The 11,577-nt window shown below is 34.1% G+C and overlaps 1 protein-coding gene across 3 annotated transcripts; it reads right to left on the bottom strand.

Moving 5' to 3' along the window:
* Positions 1-2,774: 2,774 nt before the first annotated feature.
* On the bottom strand, positions 2,775-9,621 carry LOC133788468 (kinesin-like protein KIN-5D). Of its 3 annotated transcripts, none has more exons than XM_062225960.1 (23): positions 9,369-9,621; positions 8,679-8,885; positions 8,454-8,583; positions 8,062-8,217; positions 7,478-7,954; positions 7,137-7,234; positions 6,892-7,048; positions 6,701-6,770; positions 6,514-6,590; positions 6,359-6,412; positions 6,195-6,275; positions 5,989-6,100; positions 5,621-5,707; positions 5,363-5,538; positions 5,119-5,280; positions 4,803-4,910; positions 4,500-4,658; positions 4,287-4,370; positions 3,972-4,177; positions 3,782-3,883; positions 3,589-3,698; positions 2,993-3,507; positions 2,775-2,848 (listed from the first exon to the last, which is right to left on the bottom strand). In XM_062225960.1, exons 2-22 carry the CDS (start codon positions 8,849-8,851, stop codon positions 3,023-3,025), a joined length of 3,264 nt encoding a protein of 1,087 aa, XP_062081944.1. In that variant the 5' UTR covers positions 8,852-8,885; positions 9,369-9,621; the 3' UTR covers positions 2,775-2,848; positions 2,993-3,022. The 3 variants fall into 3 exon arrangements, with proteins under 3 accessions (XP_062081944.1, XP_062081945.1, XP_062081943.1); XM_062225961.1 differs by having other exon boundaries at positions 2,775-3,250; positions 3,356-3,507; positions 9,369-9,616; XM_062225959.1 differs by having other exon boundaries at positions 2,775-3,507.
* Between the last annotated feature and the right edge of the window lie 1,956 nt (positions 9,622-11,577).

Genomic DNA, 11,577 nt, shown 5'->3' with positions numbered 1-11,577 from the left:
TAACTCATTGATTGCTAAATTGGATTATGTGTTTGTGTGAGTATATTACTGCTACTAAGCTTGTTGTTTATATTCTTTTACTTGTTGAATCTGTTCATTTAAGTTTTCTTGCTGAGCCTTGGCTCACAGGTGCTTTGTGGTGCAGGTAAGGGAAAGGGTAATCTGGACCAACCATGAGCTGGAGAGCTTCGGGGGAGGTATGTACATATGCAGCCTACTCGACCGCCACTGTCGGGATAGCTTGGGAGGAACTAGGGTTGAACTCTGTTTTGTCGCCTAGGACGGCTAGTGTGTATTTTATTTGTCTTTTATCCGTTTGTAAACACTTTTAATGAAAAATGATTACTTCGTTCATCAAAAATTTTAATACCTAACATTAATTTAGTATTTAATTACACATTTAAGTCTAAATGACTCGGTTAGTGAGTTATGCACCATTTTAAACACAGTGTAATGGTCTTGGCTAACCAGAGCGTTACAGGAAATGACTTATGCAGAAAGAGAGTACTCGAGTACTATTAGCATCCATCCCTGTGTTGACACATGCCCACACTCGAGTGTGGTAGGTGGACACGTTTTCCGAAAGTAGTTTCAAAAGTTTCTTTCTCATAGGATTTGAACCAACACTTTTGAGGGGGCAAAAATGTTATACCAAAATTTTGAGAATAAATAAACAGCCTCGAAATGTAGGCTTGTAAGGTGTGAGCTCGTATTTAATAAGTATAACGTTATGCTTCTATAGGTATGAACAAAGTTCTGGAGTTGTCGTTTGCACTTGAGCATGAGTTTTAGGCTCGGAGACAACAAGAGTCTCCTCCAAAAGATGAGTTCGAAATACCAATCAAGCAAGGAGGTAGCAACAACTGGAACGATGAGCTCGAAGCTACATGTGATCTCGAAAGTGCGTTGGAGCAGTATTCAAGCTCGAAGACGCGTTAAATTAATACACCGAGATGCTATTGGGAAATCCCTACAGTCAAGGGATTTAGTTCAAATCAATCAACCCTATTGTTTAGGGATATTTATTTACAATAAATGAAATTGATTGTATTTAATCTACGAGATTTGTTGTTCCAATTAAACCCTGATATGGGTAACGTAGTATCCCTAAGATTAGGAGAATATCTTGTAATCGGGCCTATAAATAGTCTCGAAATATTCATTTGTAGGGGGCGTTATTTTGTTCTGAGAAAGTCTCTGTGAAATTGCTCTCAAAAAGCTTGAACACAGACTTCAATAAAAGTGACTCATGAACATAAGCAGATTTTAACTGTTGAACCACGTAGAAATCTCTGTTCTTCTTTTCTTGCTAAATTATACATTTGCTTAATTGCTCTTGTTTTTAGTTGACGAAAAATGTCGTCAAAACTGTTCTCTTTCTTAGTTTCAATGTCAAACTTGTTAGTCTTAATGTCAAACTTGATGAAGAACAAAATATAGTTATTAATCCAACATTCGAAGTCTGCGAGTCAAAAGAAGAATCACTATATTGTCTTGGGGTCTAAAAATACATGGACATCCCAAAAAGTCTGTCTGAGAAAAATCAGACTATACCTCTTGAGTTATGGCCCAAGCCAAAAGAAGATGCTCCTTGGGAGACGTTCCCTTCTTACTACACTTGCAAAATAACAAGGGCCCTTGAAGCCTTCTACATTGCTGGAAATGAAACAATTCAGGCCACCAAAATCAAAGAAACTTGAGAGTGAAAATATATGTCACTATACAAATTGACAGACACTAAAGGAGTAATTTTGCGAAAAATTAATTACTTTGAAGATTCTCAAGACCAACATGCTAACACTCCAGATATGCAAGATCATTATCTCTTCCAGTACATAGGAAAGGAATGGGATCCGACATATACATATTACGAGGTCTGCCCTTCAGCTGGCAGTGATCAAGATGAAGAAGACCCGACATGATAGAACCCACTCCACGAGGATCCAACATATAATTTTGACTACGATGTCAGCCATGAAATAATTTTTGAATAAGTGTTTTATTCAGTCGTTTAGTATGTAAGTCTTTACTTTGTGCTTTGGTCAGGGAATCTTATCTCTTATCTAGTCTCAGTACTTTTACTTCATTTCTTTTATGCTTTGTAGAGGGAAACTTATCCCTTATTTGGTCACATAAGGATGGGTCTTTTCTTTATGCTTTGTATATGGAATCTTATCTCTTATCTAGTCCCAACTGTAGTTGGATAGGTATTATGCTTGAGTGCATGGCTATATAATGTCACCATCTCTCTTTATGTAAAGACAGAACATAAAATTACGAAGCAATAAAATAACAATATTTATTATAAAAAATGTTCTTCTAAATCCTTCCTTCAAAGATAGTATGCATTATGGATTGTATTTGAAAACAAATACTCTTATAAGTTACTAGATTAACCTTTGAGTTAATTGATCTGACAATCTATCATTTATGATCATAAGTCACAATTTGGATTATAAGTCGTGCAAATTCATGTGAGAAAATTGCTAGGTTTATTAATTCGATATTTTGTCTAACTAATTATTATCACTTAGTTATTATCACTTGTAATATTTTGTTTTGATTTTTTTTCAATTTGTCTAACCCGTTCAATATACATTAGAATCATATTCTATGCATATATGCCCCAACCGTTGTCATTCTAAAGAGATTTCAGTGCAAAAGTATGATACTTTTCTACCATTTCAGATATTTAAACGACTTGAATTTTGTTTCTTGGGATAGTTACACCAAACAAATCTGGTAATGAGTGTAATATAAATATAAATCCAGTATGATAAAACGAAGGAATCGTCCATTTCAGTATGGTTGAGAGAGGGAGAGATAAGTCAAAAACAATCCAAGTACCCTACAAAAAACACAAAAGAATACAGGATATATTCCACCTTAAACAGTAATCTTTTTTCTTTGTACTCTTTCTTTCTTTTGAAAAAATAATGAATATTGTAGCTCAGCAGTGAAGTAGTAACGTTTGACCAAATATTATACTTACTATGTACACGCTTCTCACGGGTTCCTCTCCTCAATTAATAGCAGTGAGAGGAACTCTGGAATCTCTTAATGACTGAGCAGCAGCTTCAAAAGGAGTTGCAATGTGTTTTACATCTCCATTTGCTTGCTTTACAGATTTTGCTTCCCAAAATGGCTTTAACAATTCCTCAAAATCAGGGGTTCTAAGTTCTTCAATGGATGCAACACTAGGTAGATTGAATGACCTCTTTCTTGGTGTGGAACAAGATGGTTCGTCCACCTGATTGTTGTCAAATTTGGAAAACTTGTTATATCTTTGTGCGTTGTGGATGTGGGAAGAATGTGGATTTCTGAAATAAGACAAGGAAGAGAAAACAGGTCTTACCACATATTCATCTATAAGGCATTTTCCGGCATCTTCGGTTATTTCTACGATCTTATGGTAGTGACCACCCTTCAGTTCCCTCAAATCTCCACAGCAAGGAACAATCATTGAGTTTATATTTCCACATGCATCATGGTCGAGTTGTAATGATTCTGTAGATATTATTTTCATCAGTTATAAATTGAGTTACACCATATAAAACTGAGAACCGTGAAGTGAAAAAACAAACTCACGATCAATGGATGCAAGCATATTCTTGTTTGCAATATCTGCATCTTCAAGTGCAGCTGACACGGCAGATGAAAACCTAGTCCGCAGGGTTTCATTGGCTTCAATTCCTCCCCTAATTAAATGTTTTAAGAAAGAAAATGAGACAGTAATCTTCAACCTTGCAACAAATTCTTTGAGAAAAATAAAGAAGCAAACCTGACAATGGAATCCACAGAAGCAACATTTTTACTTTCTAGACTGATCAAGGATTCTTGAGCATTTCTCCATTGTTGTGCACCTGTTTTTGCCTTCTTCAGACTGCATTATGTTGTTTTGGATTAATGCCAGGGACGAAATAAAAACTAATTCATAAGACCGAAGCACTCAATGAACCAAGTCGTCCTACCAGTTATGAAGGACCTCCTGTAGGTCTTTCTTTCCAGATTCCACAGCAGAAGTATCTTCCACATAGTGGGATTCTGTTTCTTCCATGTGAACTGTCCATTTCGCCTTAACAGAAGAGGTGGACTGTTGCATGGTTGACATCTCTTGCTGCAGTTTGACAGTCCTACTGGTAGCACTCTCCCTAAGATCGTTTACTGCCAATTGGACCTAAAATGGAGATGGGTCAGGCCATGTTATCGGTTGAAGAATGAGAAAGTGAAAAGATGCGGTCTGATGATAAAGAACATTTAGGCTTTTTTTTTAGAGGAACATATACCAGCTCTTTTTTCCTAGCTTTTGAACTTGCCAGCAGTTCTGCCACTTTTTGTAACAATTGTTGTTCCTCATTAGCTGCACACTCCTAAAAAGGGAATACAGAAAAATGAACATCACTTTGTAAAATACTTGAGCTAAAGAAAAATGAATATCACTTTACTTGAAGCCACAAAAATATCTTAATACTTGAGCTAAAGAATACAAATGCAAGCACCTCAAATTTCTTTTCAAAGTAAGATAACTTTTGATCATTTACACCCTGGGCTTCTTCCACGATTTGAGTCAGATTGGATGCATGTATGTCTAGAGTCTTGAAGAAGTCTACAGTAATCTTAGAAATTGAGCGTGCAGTTTGCACAGCTCTGGCATGTGCCTGTATTGAAATTTTATACAGATGGTAGTAGTGAAGTGACGAATGTCAGAACATCCATTTTAAAAACTCAATAAAACACGGGGGGAAACAAGCAATTGGTAAACTAGAATGTGTAATATTGATCAGGGATATAGGTGAACAAACCTGACGCTGTTGTTGTGCATATGCATCTAGCTTTTCCTCTTGCTTGTGAAGGCTACTTTCAAGATCACTTAGTAATTCATCAGCCTCTGAAGCAATTCCTTTAAAGAGCTGAAATCATATAAATGAAGTCAAATGCAAGAAAAAGATACCAAATTTATAACAAAGATAAGTAAATGAAGTCAAATGCTAGAAAAAGGTAACAAATTTATGGCAAAGATGTGTATAAATGAAGTCAAATGCAAAAGAAAAGGATAAAAATATACAATTGCTTGGTTAGAGAAGCATGTAGTCAAACAATGATATAAATACTACTTACATCCTCCAATGCAGAAGCATGTTTAGAGACCTCAGAGTTTAAATCAACAAAAGTTGACCGAGAATTTCCTTCAAGCTCACCAGAGATATCATCCAAAGCTTTAATACCAGAACCATACATGGCTTTTAACTTTCCTAGCCTTTCTTGCAGTTCTTCAGTAGCCTTCAGCAAATAAGAAAACATGGAGTTTTATAGACCAACAAGTATCTCAAGAGACTGAATTAACCCCTTTTTGAGATCTTACCTCAGCCTTCGTTGATACAAAGGACTTCATATCTTCTTCCATATCTTTTAATTGCTGCTCCTGTTGTGTCACAGAAACTGCAACAGTCTTGTGCAAGATTTCAAGCTGCTGTGTTAATTGGGACTGGAATTTCTGCACAAGTAACTTGTTCCCATCTTCAATTTTATCCTTGCGTTCTGGAAAAAGATTAACAAATCAGTAAAGTTTTGGAAAGCTGATTATCCAAGAAATTGACTTTTAAAATTATCAAAAACAAACCAATTTTGGCAAATAAACTCGATACATCAGACGCAGCATTCTCCAGCTCTGTTCGAAGCTCAAATGCACGCTCAACAAGTGCTTTCTCTGAGCAAGGTAACACAGTGAAAAAGTTAATTAGACAGGCAGATAATTTCTTTTTTTTAAAAAAAAATAGAATATGGTTTGTATGTGTCGTTGGATGATATTTGTACTGCAAAGTGAAAGTGAAAACAAAAATCACTTGATAAACAATAAATAAAGCCAATGACTTGATATAAATAGAGCACCTCTGCACTTAATTAAGGCTCATCAAAACTAAACCTTAAAACATGAGTATCACAAACTAAAACAGGCATGAAGTGCAGGGGAAGTGTCTAATTTCTTACCAGATTTGAGAAGATTGGCTATCAAAAACTCCTTCTCTTTGATTGTCACATTTGCCTGCCTATGTTTTTCTTCGAGATCAAACAGCACGTGTTCAGTTTGATCGAGTTTTTTCTGGAGTACAACAGTAATAATTTTTAAGTTCAAGAAGAATGAAAGAAAAACGAGAGAAATATTTCAATAAGAATGCATAATGTTTTAATATTACCTCAGTTCTTTCAAGTTTCTCACTTAAATCAGCAGTCAAAAGTTGTTGAGCATTGTACAGTTCTTGAAGCTCCATCACTTGCTGTTTAATAGTAATTAGTTAGCCTTAATTTCAAATTGAATGCATAGCACATTGACATCAGTATACAAGCTTGATGAGAGTACCTTATCTTTGGAGTCAGAATCAAGCTCCATACGTTCTATCTTCTCCGCCATTGCCTAGGGTAACATAAAAAAATAGAGTCAAGAAGATCACTCCACTAGTGAAACTCTAGAAGGAAAAGTATTCCAAAACTTAGCAAATATAATAAGGATTAAACCTTCTTCTCTGCTTCTTCACTAAGATATCGATCCCGTGGTATATAGATTCCATTCTTCTCTCTTGCAGCGTATACCTCTGATCCAAGTAAAATTACCATTGACAATCAGATAACATAAGAAAATGTTATCTAGAAAAACAAAATCCAAGAGAGGAAAAAAGAAATGAACGTTAGAAACAGCCAGTACCTTGCTTGAGTCTGTCAATTTCAGAATACAAATCCTTGATCAAAGCAGATTTCATCATCTTTTGATTGATCTGAAACATGATTAACAGAAAGCCATAAGACACTACAAAACAAAGGAAGGAACTGTGTTGCTTGGCATCAGAAGACAGAATTGCACCAAAGAACTTGACAGATGAAGAACATAATACTGACCTCTGGTTTGTTCTTTATATTTTTGGCACGGTGTGCATAATCAAGGGTACTGAGTGTTTCTTCCAAACAATGGATCGAGGGTGATATTGTGGCTATTATGCATGTCTTTGTTTTCCCTCCCAAGGAATCCCTCAGCAATCTTGTTAGTTTGCTATCCCTAAAATTTCAAAATTTTATTTCATCAATATCTAGATGATTGGTATTAGTTATGTTCACAAAAATTTACTGAAAATTAAATTCTATACCTGTATGGAATATGACCAGAATGTTCAACTAAAGCATTAATAACACGACCAAGAGTAAGTAAGCTTTTATTAATCTCCCCGGCTTCTCTTGCTCTACCCTGCAAGAGAAAATCTATTTTCAGCAAATCTGAGAGGAATGAACCTTTCTCATGAGTTATGTGCAGTGCAAGTCAGGATAAAATTGTTCTTGGAAATAATATTGCAATGGTATTATGTTCACACAAAAATTATTCACATGCATTGCAAGTATCAGATACAGCATAACTCTTGAAAAAATATGATGATATGATTCTCTTATTCACATTACACCAGAAAACTATCACCCTATGAATATGACATACCTCCCTGGCACCAGAACGAGAAATGTTCTCAGAACCAGCAAGATCAACAAGATTAAGCTTTCCGCATTTTATCATCTCTTCCCCTTCTGGAGTACATTCCTTAATATGAATTGTGATAGAAAATATTGAATGGGAACGACTGCTTTGTTTGTTAAGAAGAGTCTCAGCTGTACGCCTTTTTGCAGAACCTTTCTCCAATATTTTGTAGATTTCATTTGCCGTACATACAATTTCTTCTTCCAAGCCCCTAACAAAGACACCACCCTTTCCATCCTCCATGAGGGCAATGGGTTTTTTAGATTTATCATCTACGAATTTTGTGGTTTCCTCTGGGGCCAAAAGATCCGAAATCTCTTCATTGTACAGCTCTAGAAATGTTACTTTCATGCTATACTCAGCATTCTGTGCCTCTAATATGTCAAAAATTTGTTTGACAGCTCTTGGGATCACACCTGCATCACTTGGAAACTCTCCATTCTGCCAACAAAAAAAAGAAGAAAATTTTAGTACACAATGGGCAAAGTCGAAACTAGAAAGCAAGCTTATTTAGATGTTTTGAAGTTGCCTTAATTTGTTGAGCGAACCTTTTTTCGAGCTCCACCTTCCATTGTGTACGTCTTCCCGGTTCCTGTCTGACCATACGCAAAGATGGTGCAATTATAGCCCTCAAGTACTTCAAAAACAATAGGAGAAACTGCCTGGTCGTATAACTCTTTCTGTTGAGACGCTGGACCGAAGACCTAACCACAATATCCAACTTTAATTATCCACAAGGCAAGGAGTAATGTACAAGATAAACCAATCAAGGAGTTTCAAATTCTTTTCGTGCTCAAGATCAGCTCCAAAATATTGATCACATCACCAAGAAATCAAGTGTTGGAAGTTGAGAAACCTTTAAATTATTACACAACTACTTCCTCCACTGCCAAAATTCAGTACAATTGGAACACAGAAAAAACAAAAGTTATTCACAGACCTTATCAAACGCAAAAGTTCTGTCAATTTGCTTGTTAGCTATATTCTGAATTGCAGAAACTTCTTTTCTAATGTCATTACAAGTTATGACCACTGGGGTATGTAATCTCATCTCATCCTCACTCAGAGGCCTACAAAATAGAAGCAAGTACATATAGGCAATAGTTCAGACAAAAGAACACTAACACAGAACTGGGTGACTCAACAAACTCGAATTCTAACTCACCTGCAACGCACAAGAACCTGCACATTGACACCCTTGTCTTTATCATGCTTGCTACTTGAATTAGACTCCCCAGATCGCAGATCCCGAACTGACTTGTCGCTCGACCGAGGGGTCTGAGAAGGTGAGAGTGATACCAATCCTCCTCTTCTCTGCTGAGACTGAGAAGAATCCATAGCTCTCTATACTTTCTTGGAATCAATCTCAGACCTTAAACCAATCAGTAAAACTCAGTGAGTCAACCCAAAATCAGAGATAGAATAAGCTCATTTAGACCCAAAAAGGAAACTCCTAATCATTCGTTCCCACAAATGCAGGGTCAAATTTGGATGAAATATAAATTTTTAAATATAGTGATTGAAAACCCCTTTTTTGCTCTCCGAAACTCAAGCAAATACTGATTAGGAAACAGAAATTTAAAATCACCGAGTCAACGCAGCTCCGTTTATCCAATCCCAAACAAAAAAAATCTAAGCTTTACAATCAATCCAAAAACAGAGATCAGAATCTCCCAGATGGCTCAACAAACAGAGATTTGATCAATCAAGCAATGCAAGTCATCATTGCACCGAAAATGCACAAGTTAAAATCGAAAATAAAAATGAATCGTCCGCCAGATCGAAAATGACCGATCGAAGCAAAATTTACAACGATTTTAATTAAATAAAAAAAAGATCATTTGGAAAAACTTACAGCCAAATCTAAATGCCGGCTTTCAAGTTCAGCTTCTATTGCCTAAAATGGATAGAGATAGAGAAAGAGAAATAGGTTCTTGAAGCAATGTTGGTGATGATTCTTAGATGAAAGTCCTAGAGCTTAGAGAGAGAAACAGTCAGTACGTGCGTGTTCAGTACATATGAAATTTCTTTCTATTATATATTTATATTTACATTACTGTGTGTAGCGGTGTGAGAGAGAAGCAAGGGAGAGTGGAAGGAGAGCGTATTGTGGACTGTCTAAGCTCGCCTGCATTGAATAAAATAAATTATGTCAACTTTTTAAAAAATAAAATAAAAATAAAAACGTTTGAGAGCGTTTTGAAAAATCCAATCCGAGGACGGCAAGTGACAGTTGAATCTAACGGCGTTAATAGGAAAAAGATCCGTTTTGATCGCCATTCCAATTCCCGACCGTTATAAATGGACAAAAGAGGCTTTTAATTAATCCTTTTTGAATTTTTTTGAATACTCAATCCGCTTCGCCCGTCCTTCTTTTTACTTGATATTATGAAACTAACCCTCTCGTTTCTTTTTCTTTCTTTTTTTGGGATATGGAACTTAAGCATGATTTATTATTAGTAACCATATATATTTTTGTCTATTTATATTTCATTTTTAATGCTACTAGCTAACCTAATCTCTTTATTTAAAACAAGAAAAGCTGGGCTCCACTTTTTTTTTTGCCTTATTTAATTCTCATGCACAAATCAGATTATGTATTAATTATTGAGATAGTTTTTTGGAAGTTTTTTTTTTTGTGAGGCAGTGAAATATTTCAAATTCAAATTTATAAACTATTAATCCTGAGTATGAGTTTTGTGAATAGAAATAGGGGTGTTCATTGGATCACATTCAAGAGATTTAAGTTCTTTCGATCCAATCCAATTATTCATTGGATGTTGAATTTTACAATTGATCCAATCCAATTTAATTGAGTCAACGATTCGATTTGATCCAATAAATAATTGGATTGAATCAGTTTCATTCATTGGATACATCCCCTGGTTATTTATTGGATCGGATCGAATCCATCCAATCATTTAGAGTCATTTAAAATCTAATTTTTATGTATATTTCAATTATAAAACACACAAATTACTCGTCTAAATGAAAACACTATTTAGTTCTAATAATTTAGAAGCATACAACACAAATTCATCTAAATTATAAGCATATATGTAATTGGATGATTATTGAATTGGTTCAGTTGGTTTTTATTAGATGTTGGACCCCCATCCAACAACCGACCGATCCAATTGGAGTTTTAAAAATTACATCTGTTCTGGTATAATAATAATTGAATATTTAATTTTTAGCGGCCAGTTGTAATTAGATTGAAAATATTCTGAACACCCCTACATAAAAAATGCTAAAATTAGTTCTTATTCATTTATTTGCGTTTTTATAAGTTAGAAATTACTATACTAAGATGTGTTTTATATAATTATCTCATAAAAATTGACCAAAAATTAATAAAAATTGATGAAGTAATAATAAAATTTGATCAATGTCGTGACATCAAATTTAGTGGAAGATTGTCTTTCCTTCAAAAAATAATAGAAGAAGAATAAACGATTTGAATTTTTAATTCAAATAGTTATGGTACCAAAACGTAGAAAAATTATAATTCAATAATTAATATTTATTTTAAGTTTGGAGATGTATGTTTTCACTCTATAATTCTCTATATCCACCTCAAATTAAATACATCTTATTTATAAATTACAATATATATATATATTCATTTATAACTACAATGCATATATTTTTTGTATTATGTCATCATTTGAACACTCTTTTATTAAAAACAAATTAAAATTATGTATTATTAATTAAAATGGGGAATTTTTTTTTTTATGATAGGTTTTGATTTTCGTAATAAAATAAATAAATAAATAAAAATCTAAAATATTTAATACAATCTTAAATATAAATTTAAGAAAAAGTAATTAAAAATACAATAAATTTACTTTTCTATTATATGATTTTTTATCAATAGGAAAATTTTGTTGTTATGTTGTAATAACATTGAATATAATATTCAATAATAAATAAAGCAGAAATTTAGAATTTTAATTTGATTAAAATTGAGCTGTATTCACTTATTTTAAATTTTTATAAGAAAATTAAAGATTTAAAGAGTATATTTAATCATTTTACTTAAAAAAAATTATGTAATAAAA

The sequence above is a fragment of the Humulus lupulus genome, chromosome 7 (genome assembly GCF_963169125.1).
Source record: "Humulus lupulus chromosome 7, drHumLupu1.1, whole genome shotgun sequence".
NCBI classification, from domain to species: Eukaryota; Viridiplantae; Streptophyta; class Magnoliopsida; order Rosales; family Cannabaceae; genus Humulus; species Humulus lupulus.
The sequence above is the reverse complement of the archived record's forward strand: the minus strand, read 5'-3'. Positions and strand labels throughout refer to the sequence as shown.